This window comes from Orycteropus afer, unplaced genomic scaffold (assembly GCF_000298275.1).
Source record: "Orycteropus afer afer isolate SDZICR_OR568_19922 unplaced genomic scaffold, OryAfe1.0 scaffold00370, whole genome shotgun sequence".
Taxonomy (NCBI): Eukaryota; Metazoa; Chordata; class Mammalia; order Tubulidentata; family Orycteropodidae; genus Orycteropus; species Orycteropus afer.
This window is the reverse complement of record NW_006921957.1, coordinates 2,777,588-2,799,554: the sequence shown is the minus strand read 5'-3', so window position 1 is coordinate 2,799,554 and position 21,967 is coordinate 2,777,588. Positions and strand designations below refer to the sequence as shown.

At 46.3% G+C, this 21,967-nt stretch overlaps 2 protein-coding genes and 4 non-coding genes across 6 annotated transcripts; 1 reads left to right on the top strand and 5 right to left on the bottom strand.

The window, feature by feature from the left end:
- Positions 1 to 910: 910 nt before the first annotated feature.
- Positions 911 to 4,448, top strand: BEST4 (bestrophin 4). The gene is made up of 9 exons (XM_007953092.2): positions 911 to 1,062; positions 1,145 to 1,239; positions 1,772 to 2,005; positions 2,274 to 2,428; positions 2,876 to 2,953; positions 3,262 to 3,441; positions 3,689 to 3,769; positions 3,889 to 4,043; positions 4,178 to 4,448. Exons 1-9 carry the CDS (start codon positions 911 to 913, stop codon positions 4,446 to 4,448), a joined length of 1,401 nt encoding a protein of 466 aa, XP_007951283.1.
- Positions 4,449 to 7,569: 3,121 nt separating this feature from the next.
- On the bottom strand, positions 7,570 to 10,337 carry RPS8 (ribosomal protein S8). The gene is made up of 6 exons (XM_042782567.1): positions 10,206 to 10,337; positions 9,950 to 10,090; positions 9,342 to 9,441; positions 8,760 to 8,935; positions 8,386 to 8,515; positions 7,570 to 7,679 (listed from the first exon to the last, which is right to left on the bottom strand). The coding sequence occupies exons 1-6, from the start codon at positions 10,335 to 10,337 to the stop codon at positions 7,570 to 7,572; spliced, it is 789 nt and encodes a 262-aa protein (XP_042638501.1).
- LOC122151276 lies at positions 7,798 to 7,867 on the bottom strand. The gene has a single exon (XR_006164070.1). It is a non-coding gene; the product is annotated as a small nucleolar RNA SNORD38 (small nucleolar RNA).
- On the bottom strand, positions 8,625 to 8,696 carry LOC122151271. The gene has a single exon (XR_006164065.1). It is a non-coding gene; the product is annotated as a small nucleolar RNA SNORD38 (small nucleolar RNA).
- Positions 9,523 to 9,626, bottom strand: LOC122151272. Its single transcript, XR_006164066.1, has one exon. It is a non-coding gene; the product is annotated as a small nucleolar RNA SNORD46 (small nucleolar RNA).
- LOC122151275 lies at positions 10,145 to 10,224 on the bottom strand. Its single transcript, XR_006164069.1, has one exon. It is a non-coding gene; the product is annotated as a small nucleolar RNA SNORD55/SNORD39 (small nucleolar RNA).
- Positions 10,338 to 21,967: the final 11,630 nt, after the last annotated feature.

Sequence of the window (21,967 nt, the reverse complement as noted above, 5' to 3'; positions counted from 1 at the left end):
CATTTATCATTTGGAGCCTCATCTGTGAAATGGGGTAATTCCGACCTCCTGGGGTTGTAATACGGATTCCATGAGAGAGTGATATAGTAGTACCCTTGGCACAGAGCCTGTCACTTAGTCAGTGCTCAGTGACTACCAGTTGTTATTATTATAACAGTATATCATGCATCTGTCAACTCGCCTGGAGCGTGGGACAATAATTCCTATCATCCTGGCCTCAAGGACATACTGTGGTCCATGTGAGCTATGGGGTCAGTGCAGATGGTAGTTCTGCCACTCAAAGGCCAGCCCAGCCCTGCAGGGGTAGGGAGATACACCCAGTTCCCAGGATTGGGGAAGCTGAGTGATAGCCTCAATCCATCAATCATAGTCCAGCCTAACTTTATGGACTCTGGACATACTTAAGTTTATAGGGGTGAAGGCTAGCCCAGTTCTCCTACTTCAGCACAGGCTGCTGCCCAGAGCAGGTAGGCAGGTTTGAGTTGAAGGCGGGTGGGTGGGAGGGAGAATATTCTGGGCCTTGGGAGACCAGCTAATCAGCTTTGGGAGCAAGGCCCCAAGGGATAGGTGGGTCTGGGCTGGAGTTGGATCTCTGTCCTTAGGGGTTCAGTCTTGTTACTCCTAACCTTGCTGGTAAAAGAGGGGCCTGGGAAACCTCATGTACAAGAAGGGCATAGACCTCAGCTCTCCCTTGCCCACCCTCATCCCGGCTTGACCCATGTACCACTACGTGGGGGGAGAGGCAGGGAGAGGTTGGGATGAAGGCTGGGATTTGTTGACCAAAGTTGAAGGGAGATTGCCTGGGGAGCCAAGTGTGGGGATGGGAAGGCAAGCTAAGGAGAAGGCTTCCCGGAGAAGGGGACAGCCATGGGGCAGCTCTTGTGACCTCCTTCCCCAGGCCCTCAGCACCATGACGGTTTCATACACCCTCAAAGTGGCAGAGGCTCGCTTTGGCGGCTTCTCTGGCCTGCTTCTCCGCTGGAGGGGAAGCATCTACAAGCTCCTCTACAAGGAATTCCTACTCTTTGTCGTCTTGTATGCTCTGCTCAGCATTACCTACCGGTGAGGTCGTGATCTCAGGACTGGCCTGTGGGGGTGAGGCTGCCCATCTTCCTCTAACCTAGACCCCTGCCTGACTCACCAGGCTGCTGCTGACGCAGGAGCAGAGGCATGTGTACGCTCAGGTGGCCCGGTACTGCAACCGCTCTGCGGACCTCATCCCTTTGTCCTTCGTACTGGGTGAGGCCTCCCTCTCCACTCTGTCCCATATTCTCCTTAACCTTTAGGTCAGGTTGGCAGCTCTGCGGGTCAGAATTACCCCAGGAGCACACCCTGGAACTCAACCAGAGCAGGCCCAGGAGCTGAGTACTAGGCCCACGATCTGCAGATGCCTGGACCCTCTCTCCACAGAAGGCACAGGGACCTGCTGGCCTCACAACGCACCCTGGGCACCAGAGCGGAGCTGAGAGGTGACACCTCCCTCCTCTTGTGGGAAGCAGATATCAGAGTTAACCAGTACTCTGCCACCACTTCCCCTTTTGCCTGAGAAAGTGGGCACTTTTCCCCCCTTCTGACCCAGCTCAGCAGGCATGACCAGGGGAAGAGGCTGTATGCCGACAGCCAATGAGGCAGGGCATTGGAGTCATTGTGTCCTTCCTCCTGCCTTTGTTCTACCTGGCTTGGACCAGGTTCTCTGACTGAGTGCAAGGCATGCTGACTCCCAGGCCCTCCATCCACTTCCTGTTTTCCACTATCCGTGGTGGCCAACCAGGTTTCTATGTGACACTGGTGGTGAACCGTTGGTGGTCCCAGTACACAAGCATCCCGCTGCCGGACCAGTTGATGTGTGTCATCTCAGCCAGCGTGCATGGCGTGGACCAGCGAGGCCGCCTGCTTCGTCGCACTCTCATCCGCTATGCCAACCTGGCATCCGTGCTGGTGCTACGCTCAGTCAGCACTCGCGTGCTCAAGCGCTTCCCCACCATGGAGCACGTGGTGGATGCAGGTGCACAGCCAGGAGCCCGTGGGGGCTGGGCCTGTGGCTGGATGTATGTGCCTGGTAGGAAAGTCTCAGGGCAAGTGGAGGCCAAGACCAAACCCAGGACTCGTCCTGTGGGCCTCCTGGGGAGGGGAAGGCTGACCTCCTGGGAGCACTCCAGCGCAGCGAGTCCTGGGGTGGCTGGTGAATGTGAAGGAGCCCTGCAGTATGGCAAAGCAGCATCTTCCCTGGTGGCAGACAATGGGTCTTTGTCCCACCCACTTTACCCCCATAGGTTTCATGTCCCAGGAAGAGAGAAAAAAGTTTGAGAGCCTGAAATCTGACTTCAACAAGTACTGGGTCCCTTGTGTCTGGTTCACCAATCTGGCGGCCCAGGCCCGGAGGGATGGGCGGATCCGTGATGACATCGCTCTCTGCCTGCTCCTGGAAGTGAGTCAGCCTAGAACCATCTGCCCCCCTCCCTCTAGCTTAGCCAACTGGAATAAGGATTTTAGTAGTTAACACTTAAGACTTAGGGCAACTATGTACCAAGTGCTATGGAAGCATTGTACCGGTATTCATTCATTAAACCTTCACAATAGCTCATGAGATAATACTGTTATTATCATACCCTTTTCACAGATGAGGAGACTGAGGCACGGGGTAGAGAAGAAACTTGCCCAAGTCACACAGCCAGTTAGTGGGGCTCGGAGATTTATATCCTAATATTCTGGCTCTTAAATGTTCATTAAATTAGACTTCAGCCTGATAACATCTCAGAGCAGACTGAGCCTCCAGACCTGGCCCACGCCTAGTTTATGCTGAGCTCCCCTCTGCCCTCCTCAGTCTTCCTTGCTTACCTCTGCTGACCTCTTCCTGTTTTTTTTTGTTCACCAGGAGCTGAACAAATACCGTGCCAAGTGCAGCATGCTGTTCCACTATGACTGGATCAGTATTCCCCTCGTCTACACCCAAGTAACTGCCTCTGTTGCCCCAGTGCCAACTATACCCTGTACATTGTGCTGTATATGAGATACTGACACAAATGAGACACGATTCCCGCCCTGGGGTATTTCAGTCTAGTGAGACACCGAACAGCCCAAGTGCTAATCCTCAAAACCTCCCCCCACCCCCACCAAGATGACCCTACCCTCTCTGGTGCTGTTGCATCCTGCAACATATTTTAATTACTTGTCAGACTTCCCCACAGGTCCCTAGAGGTGGGGACAGCATTTCCCCCGTTCTTCTGTACCAGGCCCTGAGCCTGGCTTCTCCCTCTCCAGGTGGTGACCATAGCAGTATACTCCTTCTTTGCCCTCTCCCTGGTTGGCCGCCAGTTTGTGGAGCCGCAGGCAGGGGCTGTGGCCTCTCAGGAGCCTCTGGACCCACCCTTAGGAGACCTGGACATGTACGTGCCTCTCACCACCCTCCTGCAGTTCTTCTTCTATGCTGGCTGGCTCAAGGTGGGTACTTATGTCTCAAGATATCACATAGAGAACAGGGTATATGGTAGGCACCAGGGCTGAGGTGGAGAGAGGCAGTTACTCCGATGCAAGAGGGGAATGCTGATCCAGTCATAGTGCAACAGCATGCTGCACTTGGCACGGTACTTGTTCACTGCCAGCCTGCATTTGGGCCCAGGGCCCACCTCACTTTTGGGGACAGAGAGTGGGGCTCTGAGTCAGAAAATACTGTCTCTGCAACTTGCAGGTGGCTGAACAGATCATCAACCCTTTTGGTGAAGATGATGATGACTTTGAGACCAACCAGCTCATAGACCGCAACCTGCAGGTGTGCAGGGGTTGGGGGGCAGGTCTCTGTACTCCCCTTTGCCGGCTGGTTCTCAGCACAGGTGTGAAGAGAAGGCTAGGGGTCCTGGTGACCTGCTGCCCACCCCTCTGCTGGACCAGGTATCCCTGCTATCTGTCGATGACATGTACCAGAACCTGCCTCCCGCCGAGAAGGATCCGTATTGGGACGAGGACTTGGCACAGCCGCCCTACACTGTGGCCACGGCGGCTGAGACGCTACGGCCTTCCTTCTTGGGCTCCACCTTCAACTTGAGGTGAGTGGCCCATGCTGGCCCGGGCCGGACCTCACCTGGCCAGCGGCCCCAAGTCCCCGCCCACTCTCTGGGGAGCCAATGAATCGTCCCCTCTAGTCTCCAGCTTCTCGCTGAGGCCGCCCTTCCGCCCACAGAATGAGCGACGACCCAGAACAGAGTTTGCAGGTGGAGGCGTCCCCCGGGATGGGCCAGCGACCAGGCACTCAGACCCCGCTGCTCGGCCGCTTTCTGGGTGCTGCAGCGCCCTCCCCCGCTATCAGCCTCCGGAACTTCAGCCGTACACGAGGACCCCCCCGAACCCCTCATCTACCGCGGTTCCGGGACGAGGAGGGTGGCGACCCCGAGACCGCCAACCGCATCGAGGAAGAGGCAGCGGAGTCAGCGGACGAGGCCCTGGAACCCTGAGCAGAGGGAGCCGGGGCTAGTCGGTCCTGTCTGCTCCCCCAGGCCTGTTCCGGTCAGCTTCCCTCCACTCACTGCCCATCTTCCGGCCCATCCCAGGCCTGCCTTCTAGCGCTACGTTGATTAGAGCAGCGTTTCCTTGAGTTCTTAGCGAACCATGAAGAGGAAGGTGGCTAGGAGGACCCGAGTCAGGGCTGGGAATGTGGCCACTTTGGTGGGAGAAGGTAGGATGGGCTGCTTAGGGGAGGTGAAGCTAGGATAAATGAGTCCAGGCACAGCGGAGCAGCGCCCAGGTACAGTAATTTCCTGGGCACTGGGGAGGTAGTGGAGTCTTAAGCCAAAGGTTATTAAAATGACAAGAGCATCAGCATCATCAGTAGGTCTTGCTAAAAAACAGACAACCCAGTGTTTCTTCTGACTTACTAGATCCGAGGTGGAGCTAGAGTTGGCATTTCTAACATTGCCAGGTGATGCCGATGATACTGATCTGGGCACAATTTGAGAATCATACATTAAAATGCTTAGATATACCTTACCCTGGTAACAACAGTTACTTCTGAAGAGGGAACTCATGGTCAAAAGGGTGTGTGTTGGTAAAACTTTTATCTGTAATGTTTAATTTTTTTCCTACAACGATAATGTATCCATTTATTGCTTGTACAATTTTGTTTAAAATTGAATTGGCATGCAGACAGTAGATGAAGCAGCAAGGGCTTGGGAATCTACTCTGGAGGTTTAGACTCAGATGTGAAGATGCTGAAGGTCTAGGCACCCACCCTAGACCATCAGCATCTGGACCTGAATGCCAAGCCCTTCTCTCCCATCAACCAAATAAGGAACAGCAGGTGAAGGGGTGGGCCCTGCAGTGCTGGGAGTACTCCCTCAAGGGTAAGGGATGGGCTGGTGGAGAAGACCCCACAGAACACTAAATTGGTTACTGGGTTCCTTTAAGATTCCTGCCTTCCAAGCTCAGCTTCCACCTGAAGTCGTTGAATACCAAAACTGCACGTTAAGGCCAAAGGATAGTAAATGCAAAGAAAAAGAGGGGGAAGCCCTGGAGTGGAGGTTGAGTGTAGCTTCTGGCATAATCAACTAATTTGCTTCTAATCCTGGCTTTGTCACTTTCTAGCTGGGTGACTATGGATGGGACATTGATCATTTCTAAATCTATGTAATGTGGAGCCAGCATCCCATAAAGAGATCCATTCATTCAGAAAGTATTTGAGGTTTTTTTGGGGGTTTACAGGGAAAGCTTTGCTCCAGGGAGAGAATGGTCAACTACAAAGCCCTGGAAGATCATAGTAAAATCATAAGCTTAACAAAACCACTTATGGTTATTAACCAGATAAATGACAAGATCTGGTTTGTATAAAGACTCACTAGGAGAGTGGGCTAGAGCCCAGGAGTATGATCAAACAGGTCAATGTCAGACATGTCTAAGGAACAAGAGGTTAACTTAACCAAAGGCGGTAGCAGGAGAGTGGATGGATTGAATACTCTATTTAAAGAGATAGAAGCCACTGGTCTCATTGATGGATTACAGGTAGAAAAGAAATAGAGCTCAAATTAGACAAGGGCAAAATACTGTTGCTTTGTGCTGACATGTTCCGTGCCATAGTGGATTTTGACTCAGTGACCCTAGAGTAGAACTGCCCCACACGTTTTCCTAGGCTGTCATCTTCATGGGAGCAGATCACCAAGTTTTTTTTCCTGTGGAACTACTGATGGATTCAAACATACAGCTCTCATGATTAATGAGAATGTATAATATGAAGGTGAACAAAGATCAGCACTGGCTGGGAGGGTGGGGTCAGGCTTCTCCAGAGCCAATGGTAGTAAGTAAAGTTTTAGAGGGTTGGGAAATTTTACACTCCGAAAAAGGCTCATCTCCTCGTTCACCTATCCTTCCTTCTGAAGTCTACAACTTAGGATGGTCAACCAAATAGATTTCTGTATTTCTTTGGCTCCCAAGACATGTATTTCCGTTTTCCGCCAACTTTACATTTCATGGCACCTGAAGCTTTTTATGGTTCACTAACTTAGCACATATTTGTATGCCTAGTAAACAGGAGGCACTTTTGAGGCGCAGCAGGTAAGATACTTGCTTCTCTGGAGTTGCTCTAATAGGTAAGAGGGCAAAATTAACAAGCAAAATTTACATCAGATCAGGAGAAAATACAGGCGAAGCATACTGTTGGGAAAGAGAACAAAAAAAGTGACCAGACGGTAGACAGTAGTGATGACAGTGGGGGTCAGGATGAATTTTGAAAGTTGAGCCAACAAGATTTGGTGACAGAATGTGAAATGCAAAAGGGACCTAGAGCTCACCCAAGATTTTAAGCAACTGAAGTATTATTTGCTGTAATTGGAGGAAAACAGGGACATTTGATGAAGGAGGGAGGAATCCAGTAAAATCAATTGTTTTTGAGTCCTGTTGTAACAGCCAAGTAGATGCACAAACATTTAATGCTATTGATAGGGTAAACTGAGGACAAGAAACTTAGATTTCATAATGTGTAACTCACTGGTAATTAATCTTGAGTATTTTTAATATAGGTGGTAAAGAAGTAATTAAGAGTTCAAAGGGGATTGTGAAAGGATATGTAAATCTCCAATTAACTAAAAGACTTTCACAAACTGAAGGATCCTGGTTTACATGTAAAATCTGCTCACAACTACAGATAACAAATCAAAATACACTTCCCAGGTTTCAGACCATCAACACCCCATCTGTGAACCCAGGCTTAACCAAACCCTTAGAACCAGCTTCATGGAAGCCAAGTATGGCTGGCCTGAGCCTCCAATCATTGTTCAATATTAAGAGGGGGCCCCAGTGCTGGGATACCTCCCTCACACAGCCTCTCTGCTGGCAATTCCTATATTCTCACTGAAACAGGCCTTTAGGGTGAGACATGGTCTAGCAACACAGAAAGGAACAGCCTTCACAGAGAGGGCCTAGGGGCAAACAAAGCATTCTCTGGTGAAGGTGGGTCAGAATAGGAGGAGGTAGGGGTGGGAGTCTAGTTCCAACCAAACAGAGAAAATAAGTCAAACATTCAGATGAAATGAACACAAGACATAGAATAAACACCTTTAATACATGTGCTAAGAGGGGAGGGAGGATTTATTTGCCTTTCCGGGCCTTGATTTTCCTCAGATAGAACTCCAGCTCCTTGCCTTCTAGCACATAGCCATCTGCTCGGCCACACTGGCCTGGTCTTGAAGCGATACACGCTGCAAGAGAGGACATGGTCCTTAGCAAAAAGACAAAGTGGCCTCACCTGAACCTATCTATCCCTTTAAAAAGTCCATGTCGGCTCTGATACCTTAAGAGCAAGCATGAAGCCCACTGTCTCCTCAGACAATACTTCTTCATCAAGTCATGTCAGTAGCAGAACTGGACAAAGTTTTCATCATTGAGACAGCCCCCTTAGCCAGGGCATGGACTTTCCCAAATTATAAAACCCACAGGCAGAGAACAAACTCCAAGTGCAAGTATATTGACTCCTGCTCAACTTTTTCCATGTCAGCTTCTCACTACTAACAGGGTAGCCAAACATTCCAAATTGTGCTTGTAGTACCCTGCTACCACTAATAGTTGTTGTCATGTGCCATCGAGTCAAACCGGACTCACAGCGACTCCTCCTTGGGTTTCCGAGGCAGTATCACTAAGGAAGTAGATCGTCCCATCTTCCCTTCCGAGGAGTGGCTTGGTGTGTTTGAACCGCCAGCCTTCTGGTTAGCAGTCAAGTGCCTTAGGCACTATGCTACCAGAGCTCCCACCACTAATAGAGGCCCTTTCAAATTCATAAGTGTCCCAGGACAGTGAATAGTATGGTCACCTTACCCATTCAACTCTTCTGGTGAACCCCAGACCACATGGCTGGCAGTCACACCACAACTTTGTGATACCCCTCCCCCTGGAAGCAACAGATCTCACCAAGAAGCTTGCCCTGCTGGAACTGCTCCTCCAGAAGACTGCTGATTTTTGCATTCTTTTTCCTTTCGTCGTATTTTTTCTGAATTTTCTTTGATCGTTTTTTGTTTAAAATCTCTTCCTCCTCAGGAGTCTGAATAAAAGGGATACAGATGGATGGTTAGCTGGGGCCTCAAACTCTAGATCAAAAAAAGGAACATCACCATAGCCTTCTTGAACCCTGAGGCTCCCCAACCCCAGCCTTCCTCAGCACTAAAGAAAGACTTTCATCTCTCTTCCTTCAGTAGCAGAACTGGACAGATTTCATCACAAGAAGGCTGGAGTCAGGCTGCCTTCCCCATAGCCCCTAAAGGGGAACTGGCTTCCCAAACACGCACCAGTTTGGCCCCCTTCTTGCGTCCTAGGGGCAGTGCATAGTGGGACTCGTACCACTGACGGTACGGGGTGCTGTCAATTAGCACGATGCAGTTCTTCACCAGGGTCTTGGTACGGACCAGCTCATTGTTGGATGCATTGTAGACAACATCGATGATCCTTGTTTTGCGAGTACAACCTGCTCACAGGAGGAATTCAGAATCAAACCATGTAAACCAGATGCCAAATGACCTCACCCCCAACTCCAGGCTCTTTTGCCCTAAGGCCTAAGGAGGTCCTCTATCAAGGAAAAGCAGCAAGCGAATGCTAAGCCTTTACCCAGCCAGGGGTAATCAGCTTCTCTCTCACACTCACACCTCTCACTATGGGCTGGCAACCATCCTTAGTCTCTAGATTTAGCTCCAATCATGGAGGATGCAAGCATTAAGAGTTTAGAGATCAGGGTGGGGAGACCTCTCCAGCCACAACACCCTTCAGCAAAACATATCTTCCTCAAGTGTTTTGGTCTGGGCCAGAGGCTTCTTCTAAAAGCACCTACTCAGGCTTAGATGCCACTTCTTACCCACTCCCAAAGCCTTACTTACACTCAGAGCCCCAGGAGAAGTTCCCCACATCCAGCCTTAGGGCCCGATACTTCTTGTTGCCTCCTCTGACACGAACTGTGTGTATGCGGCGGGGGCCAATCTGGGAAACACAAGAGACAGAACTAGGTTATCAAGGAGAAGGGCACAGAAGGAGGAGGGGAACCTGGGCTGGACGGAGGCAACATAGTCAGTGTAACTATGACAGGTCCTAGCATTGGCAAGTGGCACCCAAGTGACCAAGACAGCCACAACCACACCTAAGGGTATTTTTTCATCACTCTAGTTACCTCCAAGAGAGAAACCCTGACCCCAAATAGTAAAAATTGTTTCCATGCAACAACTGGCTACCATGAGAGGATCCCACTCCCTCCCAGGACCCTTGAAGTAGTAGTACTCAGTACCTACTCCCATTATTAGAAACTAAATTAGCAGTGTAAGCGCAGAAACCACACAAGCTATTTGTGAACACTGAGAAGTGTGGAAACTGCCCAGTGCCAATCATTAACCCTACCTACAAAGAAATCACAACATTTACACGTTGAAAAGACCCGACCACGCTGGACTGCGGGGGAAGGCGGCATCTCGGGTGGTGAGGCCCACGCACGCACCTTAGTGTTGGCAGCCGGGCGTCCCAGCTCATATTTCCGCTTCTTGTGGTAGGGCTTTCTCTTGCCCCCTGTCTTGCGGCGCTTGTGCCAGTTGTCCCGGGAGATGCCTATATATGAGGGCAGGAGCAAAAGCTTGAGCCACTGGAACTCGGAACCGGCGCCTCGCCAGCTCCAGAACCCACACGCCGGGCGGGCCGCAGGCTCAGCTCTCCAAGGTTGGCTTCCCCACTGCGCACTCGGGAATTTGCAGCATTACCAAAGTGTCATCATGCACGCGCAGCCCGGCCCGGCTCTCCCTTTCCGCGACAGCCATGTTGGTGCCGCTGGCAACTCGGCGCCCTTGCAGCCCCTGGAGGAACTCGACGACCAAAACCCGAGAACCACCCATCCTCATAGCTATTTGTTGCCAGGGATCTGGGCGCCTGCACTCCCAACTTGGCTGTGAGGCAGGATGGCGCCGGATTGAGCTCACCCCTCCGAGCATGGCCGCAAACGAGATCAAGACTCACCCATCGCTCAGCGCTGGCTGGAAAGAGAAAACGCAAAGCTTCACGGTCTGATTTGTAAAACAGAGTCCCGCCCCCTTTACGTATATTCCCGGCGCCGTTAAAATGGTCCTGTTCTCTGACTTCACTGACGTTTCAGCGACTGCGCCGAGTGCCTCAAGGGCTGGAAGAGGCTTTCCGCGTGAAGTAGATCTCCCAACCCACGTAACCTTCTGACCTCTGAAGCCCTCGCGAAAGGCTGGGTGGGCAAATCTTGCAGCGTCGACAAGCTTTTGGTAGAAGTTGAGGAATTTAGGGCACAGAAGAGGGGAGTAGCAGTGTTTTGTTTACGTTTTTTAGAAGACTGGCTTCAGAGTCATTAGCGGTAGTCCAGGATGAGGGATGTGTGGGAAGGGTGGAAGGCAATAGAGGTGGAAACGAGTGGTGGATTTTTTTTTTTTCAGTCACTGTTAAAATATGCGGATCAAAACATTGGCCGACACAACTTCAATATTTACAATTCAGTGAATTGATTACATTTTTTAATTCCTACTACTACATTACCATTCTCCTCCTCCGCACTGCGGTGGAGTCGAATCCGACTCCTAGCGACCCCTCCTTGGGTTTCCGAGGCGGTGTCACTAGCGAAGTAGATTGCTCAACCTTCCTTCCGAGGAGTAGCTAGTGGGTTTGAATCTGCAGCCTTCTGGTTAGCAGTCAGATACCTTAGGCACTACACCACCAGAGCTCTGTTAGGTGCCTTCCAGTCGGACCCGGCTCATTGCGACCCCTCCTTGTGTTTCCAAAGCAGTATCACTAGGGAAGTAGCTTGCCCAATCTTCCTTCCAAGGAGTGGCTGGTGGGTTTGAACCTCTAGCCTTCTGGTTAGAAGTCAAGTGCTTTAGGCACTATGTTACCAGAGCTGCTATCAAAGTGGATTGTTGTTGTTGTTGTTATGTGCCGTCGCGTCGGCCCCGACTCATAGCGACCCCTCCTTGGGTTTCCGAGGCAGTATCACTACGGAAGTAGGATTGCCCAACCTTCCTTCCGAGGAGTGGCTGGTGGGTTTGAACCGCCAGCCTTCTGGTGAGCAGTCAAGTGCTTTAGCCACTATGCTACCAGAGCTCCCATCAAAGTGGATAGGCAGCTGGTATTCATGTCTGGTCCTCCTTATATAGAAGAGATCTGAACTCAAGATACCACTTGGTGAATATACGTATGTGAGTGTGTATTAAAGCCATGAGAATGAATGGTACCTAAGGAGAGAGCATAAAGTAGGGGTCTAGAAACTTTTCCTGTAAAAGGCCAGTAGGCAAATACTTTAGGCCTTGTGGGTTACAAATCTCTGTGGCAACTCCTCATCTCTGCCACTGTAGTGTGAAAGCAGCCATAGACAATAGTAAATGAAAGGATGTGTGTGCCAATAAAACTTTATTTATGGAAATGGGATTTTACATGTGAAATATGCTTTTGTTTTTTTTAATCATTTAAAAATGTAAAACCATGTAAAAATGTACATGTAAAAAATGTAGAAACCTTATGGGCTCAGTCAGTGGCCAGTAGTTTGCCAAGCGCTGGCTTAAAGAAATACAAGAGGGCCTAGGTCCAAGACTTGAGGAAGGTCAATATTTCAAGGTCAGGTAGAGAAAAAATAAGCTGGCAAAGGAGACTGAAGGAGCACTTAGAGTGGCACAAGGAAAGCCAGCACAGGGTAGTGTCATGGAAGCCAAGAAAGAAAGTAGGTTTAATGCTACTGTCCAGTCGAGTTAAAATGAGGATTAAAATGTGCCTATTGGATTTAGTAATCCAGAAGTCTTTGTTGGCATTGGAAAAAGCAGTTTCCATGCAATGGGTTGGGCAAAAACTTGATTAGAAGGAGTTGTAAAGAGAAGTAGGGAAGAGAGCGATACAATATGTGTAGACAATTCTTTTGAGAAGTATGATTTTAAAGGGAGGAGAGAATCCAGCTGGGGGCTGAAGAGGAATACAGAGCAGAAAGGTAGTATTTTAAGGAAATAAACTGAGCTTCAGTGATGGGTAAGCCCTTCTACATTTGGCTCTAAATCCTGTTCCATCCATTGGAGTGATTTTTCTCAACATTTTATCCCTTCTTTCTTCTGTATCTTCAGCTTTCCACTGGCTTCCCAGCACGCTCAGAATAAAACCTAAATTCTCTACCATGCCCAGAAGACCCAGGAGTATCTGGCCTTTGCTTATCTCTTTGGGATTATCTTCTACCCCCCAACCCCAGTCATTCAACTCTAGGCATCTTGCTGTTCCTGCTTTAGGCCTTCATGCTTTGATAGGAATGCTCTTTTAGGTCTTTGTATAGCTCCCTACCTCACTTCATTCAGTTCTCTGCTCAAATGCCACTCCTTATACACACTGGAAAGGAGCTCTGGTGGTGTAGTACCTAAGGCATTTGCTAACCAGAAGTTGGAGGTTCAAACCCACCAGCCACTTGGTGGAAGGAAGATGGGGCAATCTACTTCTGTAAAGATTTAACACCTTGGAAACCCAATGGGGGTTACGAGTCGAAATCAACTAGATGGCAGTGGGTTTGGTTTTGTTTTATACACAGTGGAAGGCCTTCTCTGAGCCTGCTTTTTAAAGTAGCAACACTCCCTCATCTTTTTCTACTCAATACTACCTAACATTGTTTTTATATGCACATTTATTATCTGTTCTGTTCCACTAAAATATAATAAGCACAAGGGTAGAGACTTTGTCTTGTTCACCACTCTATCTCCAACACCTAGAAATATGACTGGCATTTAGTAGGCACTCAATAAATACTAGAATAGCACTCAGAATAGTTGAGCAAATTACTGTTCTACTTACCAAACTGTATGCAATTGGTTTTCTCAGTAGACCATGTGGTCTTAGAGTAATGGAAATGGGACTTGAATGTCATATAATTTTACATGTGTGTGTATGTCATTTATTGCTTTATTTATAGCCCCTTGACACAACAGAAGAAATAGGCGATTGCATTGGGCATGAAAAGGAGAAGATGGACCTGAATAGCACTTGTCAGGTGATGGAATTTTGTGATAGATTATGGAGATAAAAGAAGAGTGACCATGAGCTCTTTTCCCTGGAAAACTGCATGTTTGGTGGATGACACCAATTAACTTCTAGGAAGTTCAGTCTTAGGATGAGTTAGAATTGCCTGTGAGACATTTAGGGGGTTGTTCTTTCTATTGCATATAGTTGGAAAGATGAATCTGAAGCTTGGAAAAGGATGAAACTGATATTTCTCTCAATATAATCTAGTTGTTGTTGTTATTTGCCGTCGAGTCGGCCCCAATTCACAGCGACCCCTCCTTGGGTTTCCGAGGCAGTATCACTACGGAAGTAGATTGCCCAGCCTTCCTTCCGAGGAGTGGCTGGTGGGTTTGAACCGCCAGCCTTCTGGTTAGCAGTCAAGTGCCTTAGCCACTATGCTACCAGAGCTCCCATATAATCTAGTAGTGCCAAAAATCCTCTAACTTTAGGAGAAGAACCAAGATCAGCACAAATCTGATTCCTATGAAGTGGTGGTCAGATAAACCTCCATTTTTCAGACTTCTTAGCAATTTTGACACCACCATTCCTTTTCATGTGCCTTTCCCCTTCTCTGCTGGGTTCAATAATTTGTTGCAATGGCCACACACAAGTTACCATACGCAGGAGTATGGAGTTTAATAGGGAAGTAACAGGCTACAATTTAGGAGCCAGAAACAACCTGGAAATAACAGGAATAATGGAAATAACAGTACAGGATCAGCTTAATCAATTAGGGCAGCTTCCCACCAGGACAGGAGCTCTGGTAGCATAGTGCCTAAGGCATTTGACTGCTAACCAGAAAGCTGGCAGTTCAAACCCACCAGCCACTCCTCGGAAGGAAGGTTGGGCAGTCTACTTCTGTAGTGACACTGCCTCGGAAACCCAAGGAAGAGTTGCTATGAGTTGGGGCCAACTTGACAGCATATAGCAACAACTACCCACCAGGACAGCTCTCAGCTGCTTCTCAGCTGTGCCTGCAGGCAAGCCATGCTTCTCAGCTGGGCTGGCTAGCCTCCTCTCAGTCTTTGCTCTGCTTGGGCAAGTGTTACAACTCTAGCTATACCAACAAGTGCTGGAGGCAACCTACGCCACCAGCAAGCCTCCTGCCCAAAAGTCTTCAGCTTGCTTGATCAGAGGGCTGGGAAGCCCACTGCAGCTGTCTTGCACAAGTCTCCTTGTTCCTGTCACTCACACTGCCAGTGCCATCTTGTACTATATCCAGTGTTACAGCTCTCTCTGTCTCCTGGGTCTAGGAGGTTCTCAGTGTAGGGACCCCAGTTCCAAAGGACATGCTCCATTCTAAACTCTTCTTGATAGTAGCAAGGTCCTTTTCAACCTCTGGGATTTACCCTTTTATAAGCCTACTACTCCTCTCACCAAGACCACAATCTGACAAATCCCCTTGGTAGGCTGTTGTCAACTAATTTAAATAATCAGCCCGTCCCCACAAGGGTTTTACACACCTTATTTGCACAGTAAACTGTTCAATTCCTTTGCAGGACTGTGGTCTAGCAAATCATCTAGGCAGAACTACAAACCCAGGGCCAGAAAGGCCATATGTAAAAGAAACTTGTTGCATTGTTCTCTCTCTCTCACACACACACCCCATAGTCTTACTCTTCTGTCCACATAGACCTGGTGGTTCACCACTTCAACCTGTCTGCAAGATACAAGTATCTCCAACTCCCTCAATCTTAACCTTTCACCAGTCCCTCACCTGTAAATCTTTAGACCTGGAATCAATCCATTTTGTTGCTGACACCAGGTTTTAGAGTGCTGCTGGATAAAGCCATATGTTGTTATGTGCCATCAAGTTGGCCCAACTCATAGCAACCCCTCCTTGGGTTTCCGAGGCAGTATCACTACAGAAGTAGATTGCCCAACCTTCCTTCCAAGGAGTGGCTGGTGGGTTTGAACTGCCAGACTTCTGGTTAGCAGTCAAGTGCCTTAGGCATTATGCTACCAGAGCCCCTTATACAGCCATATAACTCTGTAAATTAGTGCCAATAGAAACTAAGAACAACAGTTGGTACTAGGTACTGTGCTAGACACTGGAAAATCTTACAATAAAAGACATACCTAGAGCATAAACTCTACTGAGATAAAATATTAAGATTGTAATAAACGTGCAGGAAATAATGTGCTGTCATGGAGCAGAGGAGTGAGCTTTAGAAAGGATGTTCTGAGATGGCTTTTCTGGGTTGACATTTAAACTGAGACCTGAAAGAAAAATAAGCCATTTGGTGAGCTGATTTTTTTTCCCAATTTTATTGTGATTTAGGTGAAAGTTTACAGAGGAAATTCATATTCCATACACCAGTTCACGTACACTGCTCATGACATTGACTGTAATCTCCCACATTGCAACAGCTCCCCTCCCACTTCCTCCCCATCCTCTTCCCTGTGTCCTTCTCTCCCATGCACTCCTGCCCCCCGAGCTGTCTTCCTGTGCACACACAGTCCTTCTATTCTCCCATGATTGATCTCTCCAAGAAGTGTATCTACTTGAGGTAAATGTTTACCCCATATGTCTGTCTGTTGTTTGGCTGGAAGCCACAGGAGTGGCTTCAATTCTAGATGGGGAGGGCAGCTAGGGGCCATAGTCTCAGGGATCTCACCAGGCTCTATCAATCAGACCAGCAAACCTGGTCCCTTTTTTTTTTAATGATTTTGAGTTTTATTCCACATTGTTCTCCCACTGTATCCAAGATCTCTTATATAGATCCCCTTCTGAGTGGTTGACAGTGGTAGCCAGGCACCATCTAGTTCTTCTGGTCTCATAGTCATATAGGCTGAGGATCGCATGGTGTACCAGTCTCTTGGACTAATTATTTTCATGCATCTTTGGTTTTCTTCATTCTTCTTTGCTCTAGGTAAGGAGAGACCCATCACTGCATCTAGACAGGAGAGCTGATGTTTTCATGAACTGAAAGACTGAATATTGTTCAGAGGCAATGCTTCACAACTGATCTACAGATTCAACATAATCCCTATCAAAATTCTAGCTTTTTTTCTTTTGCAAAAATTGACAAGCTGATCCTCAACTTCCTATGGACATGTGAGGATTCCAGTATAGTCAAAATGATCTTGAAACATAATAGGGTTGGAGAATGCATACTTCCTGGTTTCAGAAACTTATTAACTACAAAACCCAAAAAAAAGCAAACTCACTGCCATTGAGTCAATTCTGACTCAGCGACCCCCTTTGGGTTTCTGAGGCAGTAAATCTTTATGGAAGCAGATTGCCTAGTTGTCCTTTTCTGGAGCAGCTGGTGGGTTTGAACCACCAACCTTCTGTTAGCCATCAAATACTTCAGGCACTACACCACCACAGCTCCTTTTTATTAACTACAAAGCTATACTAATTAAGGCAGTGTGGTAATCACATAAGCATAGAAATATAGATCAATGTAATATAATTGACAGTCCGGAAATCAACCCATACATCTATAGTCAATTAATTCATCAAGAGTACCAAGACAATTGAATGGAGAGAATCTTTTCAATAAATGGTGCTGGGTCAACTGGTATCCATGTGCAAATGAAAGATTTTGGACCCCTACATCACACCATATACAAACAATAGCTCAAAATGGATCAAAGACCTAAATATAAGAGCTAAAGCTATAAAACTCTTAGAAGAAAACATAGGCATAAATCTCTGTGACCTTGGATTAGGCAATAGTTTCTTATATATGCCACCTTAAACATAAGCAACAAATGAAAAAATAGATAAATTGCACTTTATAAAAATTAAAGTCTTTTGTGGTTGAAAGGACACAATTAAGAAAGTGAAAAAGACAACTTACAGGAGAAAATACTTGAAAATCATACATCTAATAAGGGTGTAAGGAGCTCTAACTAGAAGAGATCCATTTTTGTATCCATTTCAAAGAAAGGTGATCCCACAGAATGTGGAAATTATTGAACAATATCATCGATATCACATGCAAGTAAAATCTTGCTGAAGATAATTCAAAAACAGTTGCTGCAGTATATTGACAGAACTGAGCTGAGCAGCTGCCTTAGGGAATGTGGTCTGCTTCCTGTATATAAGCGGAAGCCTTGGAGAATGGTCTCTAACTTATGGCACGCTTGGACCCTGCATGTAGTTGTGTCGTTGTTCAGCGACCTGCCATGCTCTGCCAACCTTGGGACTTACAATGGACTTGAACTGATGGCCTGCCGTGTGGTTTGGTAACATCGGGACTGTGCCATTTTATTTGCCAACCTTGGGCTTGTTAGCCTCAGCAGCCAGTAGCTGCCTGAGTGAAGAGATGCCTCTAGCTTCAGTGGGCCGGGAGAAAGAGGCAGAGCTGAAGCCCAAGGTCTAGGGCCTTTCACACAGCCCCTAGAGCCTGGCACTTTGAACTCGGACTTCCAGCCTCCTGTACTGTAAGAGAATAAACTCCTGTTTGTTAAGGCCATCCCATTTGTGGTATATTCTTGTCAGAGTGGCACTAGGTAACCAATACACCAGCCAATACAGTAACTTCCTTTTTCACCTGTTTATCCAAAGACATTTAAAAACAAAACAAAACAAACACTGGTGTCAAGTCAGATCCTACTCATAGCGACTCCTCCTTGGGTTTCCGAGGTGGTATCAGTACGGAAGTAGATTGCCCAACCTGCCTTCTGAGGAGTGCCCCGCCATCCTTCTGGTTAGCAGTCAAGTGCCTTAGGCACTATGCTACCAGAACCCCATTGTAGTTAGATGTCTTTATTCAGTTAGGACAGTTCCCACTGTCAAATCTGTCTTACATAAAATAGCAACCACAGCAGTCTTTAAGGATGCTGGAGCTCCCTTCATGAATTTCTCACCATTGTGATAAAAAGGTGTTCTCCGGCACTCCATGTGTGGGTCTATGGATCTAATCTGATAATCCATTTAACATGCCAATTCCCCTATGCCTTTGAATACCATCTTCTACAGTATACCAAGGCAGGCCTAGTACTTCAACTTGACTTAGTGTAGGCCACTGCATAATCTATGCTTCAGTAAACCAGCCAAATAAACTGTTAGATTGTTTCCTAACCTCTTGAGCTGAAACACTGAATGAAGAATCTGTGCTTCGTGGGCCCAAATCAATAAACTCAGATGGATCCAACTTTATGTTCCTTGCACCCTTATTCCACACCCTTAACAGCCATTCCCAGAGATATATCCTCCAGGTTTCTGTTCGTACATATTAGAAAAATTAAGTAGTTCTTTTGGAGTGTAGCATACACACTTTGTACTTCATCTTTTGAGGCTCGCTGGGACTTTTTATTTATAGGTCTAGAAGCAAAAATAGGTGGTCTGGATGGTTCTTGGGAATTCTCAGAGATATCTATAAGGCAGTGCTCCAGACAGTGCCCCAGGTGGTATCTCAGATAGTGGTTCAGCAGGCACAGCTGGGTCATTCTCATCAGATGTGGGGTATTCTCAGCAGATGGGGAGCTGGTTCTGCTGCCAGGAGTGATTCAATAGAATTTATGGGCCCAGTAACCCCAGCTTCCAAATTATCTGCCCATATGTCTCCATCTCAAGTTTCACGATCCCATTTATGATAAGACTCTGGGTTTGTTTTTCAGCAATATCAGCTTTGTTGCTACAAGAAATAAGGCTTTCTTTCAGGTATAAGTGGAAACATTGAGGTATTTTATGTGGCACTTGAGCTATGACTCCGAAGCCCTGAGCTCATCTCTTTCTGTCACCACCTTGTCTAATATAAGAAGAATCAACTAACTTCTTTATATTTCTCATTCTGACAAAATTGCAGAAAAGTATCAAACATGCGATCACCCAGAACCTCATTTCTCATGAATACTTGATCTATTGGTGGTTATATTTTGTATATTAATACTGGCACTTCATGACACGAATTAGCAGAGGCCCTCTTTACTAATGGAGGCAGAGTCATCAGCGTTTTTAAGACTAGTCAGAACTGAGAACCAATTTAGAAAACTCATCCTTATGATTTTGTTTCTCCAGAACCACTCTTGGTACCAAATGTCTTAGGCTGGGTTCTTTAGAAAAGCAAAAACAGTGATACACACACACACACACACACACACAGAGAAGGAGAGAGACAGAGAAGTCAGCCTGTAGGCTTCTCCTGACTCACATAGCTGCAGGGGGTGACAAACCCAAGAATAGCAGGCAATACAGCAGGCTGCTGGCTGCAGAGGCTGATGAATCTGAGATCAGCAGGTAAGATTGTAGGCTAATGGCTAACAGGCTGTGAAGGCAACAATTCCAAAATCAGCATGCAATATGGCAGGCTACTGGTTGAAGTGCAAAGAACCAGAGGTCAGATGATGACAAGCCAGATGCAAGATCCAAATAGAGCAAAACACCAGAGAGTTTTGCCACAACATCCATACATATTGGAAGCAAGGCCACACCCCCAAGGAAACACTCTTTCAACTGACTGGCTGCTTGTAGCAGATCTCATCATGGAAATGATTACATTGTATCAGATCTCATCATGGGGGGATGCCTACATCATAATTGTTAAACCACTGAGAATCCTGCCCAGCCAAATTGACACATAACCATCATAATGGCTATAATAAAACAGACAATAACAAAGTTGGTAAGGATGTGGAGAATTCAGAACCTCCTATACTGCTAAATGGTTCAGCCACTTTGGAAAACAGTCTGGCAGTTACTCAGAAAGTTAAACATGCTACCGTATGATCCAGGAATTTCAGTCCTAGGAATATACACAAAAACTTGAAAACAGACTCAAAAAGAGACTTGTACACCAATGTTCATTGCAGCACTATTCACAACAGCCAAAAAGGAGAAACAACTTAAATGCCCATCAGCAGATAAATGGATAAACAAAATGTGGTACATACATGCAAGGGACTATTACTCAGCCAGTAGAAGAAATGAAAAATGAAATAAATCGATCACAAAAGAACAAATATTGTATAACCTCACTTATATAAAAAGACAAGAAAAGACAAGTGTATACAGACCAAAGATTATTAATGGTTTCTAAGGGCAGGAGGGAGGGGCAAGAGGATTAACAGTGATGGAGAAAAAACTGCATTGATTAAGGGTAAGATTATACAGCTGGTCATTGCAATTGATGTCAATAAATTGTACACCTGTAAAAAGTTGAACTGGCAAAAGTTGTGTAATATATTTACAACAACAAAAAAGAGTAGCTACTGAGGTTGCTTATGTACAAGCAAATACCTCATGGCATTTGGTTCCTTGGTTTGGAAGGCTAGGGTCAAGGTTTCATGGGATATCTCCATTAATTGACCTAATAACATGATGAGTGCTTCTGTTCTATCTCTTAGTTTGTTGCGTAGTGCTTGAGGTCTTAAAACCTTGCAGTTGGGCATCCAAGGCACAACAATTGGTCTCTATTCACCTGAATCAACAGAGGAAGAAGGAGAGTCAGGGTTAGGAGGAAGATATGGATTGTGTGGCTAATTTCCTCCATAACTAACTGCTTCCTTTGCCATGAGACCAGAAGAAATAGATGGTGCCCAGCTACCATTACTGAACATTTTGATCAAAGATTCTGTAGAAGAGTCTTCATCAAACAAGGAGAAATGTAGAAGAAAATTTAAAATTCTCATGACTCCAGACTTTCTGGAGTCATTAGGGGTGGATGAACTCCTGAAACTGTTGCCCTGAGATCATCTTTAAACCTTACACCAAAAATATCTCCTGACGTCTTCTTAAAACCAAACAATAGTTTAGCTTAACTAGTGAAAAATGTCTGAATCTTTTCTATATGGGATCAAATTTACAACACCAGTTTGAAAGATTAGATAGGACTTTAGGAGGCACTGAGTATATGTTAATGGGGTAGGAACAATGCAGAAAAGGTGAGTGAGTGGCTACACAATTCAAAGAACATAATCAATGTCACTGATTTGTACACATATAAACAGTTGAATTGGTGTATGTTTTCCTGTTTATATTCTCAACCACAAAATGAAGGAAATAAATTAAACATAAAGATACTATACCCTAGGTATTTACACAAGAGAATTGAAAATATGTCTACCCAAAACTTGCACACTAATGTTCACAGCAGCATTATTAATAGCCAAAATGTGGAAGTAACCCAAGTGTCCATCAAGTGATGAACAGATTAAAAAAAATGTGATATAGTTGATTTCTATTATTCATTGTATTATATTTTATAAAGTTGTCACAAACATTGAATTAGTGACCATGGAGCTACTGTTCCTAGGGGAAATACAAGGTCAAGTTCCTGAGCTTCTGGTCACATTTTTTTGTCAGTTGATCAATATATATCTTGCTTTATGTGTTTTTCTGTTCAAAGACATGTATTTTATTGATTCATTAACATTGAACTCATGGCCAAGAGCACTATAACTCATGCTTCAATGAAGCTAATCTTATACATATATTTTCTCTATAATGCATATCACACCTTTCTTGAGCTTAAGAACACGAGAGAGCACTTTACCACAATGGTTAGGGGCATTTTATTTTATTTATTTATTT

What these genes read in the sequence shown, in the direction of transcription:
- BEST4 (XM_007953092.2), top strand. Translation starts at nt 911, where the DNA reads ATGACGGTTTCATACACCCTCAAAGTGGCAGAGGCTCGCTTTGGCGGC. An exon ending in CTCTCTGCCTGCTCCTGGAA is followed by an intron (nt 2,429 to 2,875) that starts GTGAGTCAGCCT and finishes TTTGTTCACCAG; the next exon opens with GAGCTGAACAAATACCGTGC. An exon ending in TCATAGACCGCAACCTGCAG is followed by an intron (nt 3,770 to 3,888) that starts GTGTGCAGGGGT and finishes CTGCTGGACCAG; the next exon opens with GTATCCCTGCTATCTGTCGA.
- RPS8 (XM_042782567.1), bottom strand. Translation starts at nt 10,337, where the DNA reads ATGGGTGGTTCTCGGGTTTTGGTCGTCGAGTTCCTCCAGGGGCTGCAA. An exon ending in GCGTGCATGATGACACTTTG is followed by an intron (nt 10,091 to 10,205) that starts GTAATGCTGCAA and finishes TCCGAGTTCCAG; the next exon opens with TGGCTCAAGCTTTTGCTCCT. An exon ending in GCCCGGCTGCCAACACTAAG is followed by an intron (nt 9,442 to 9,949) that starts GTGCGTGCGTGG and finishes TGTGTTTCCCAG; the next exon opens with ATTGGCCCCCGCCGCATACA.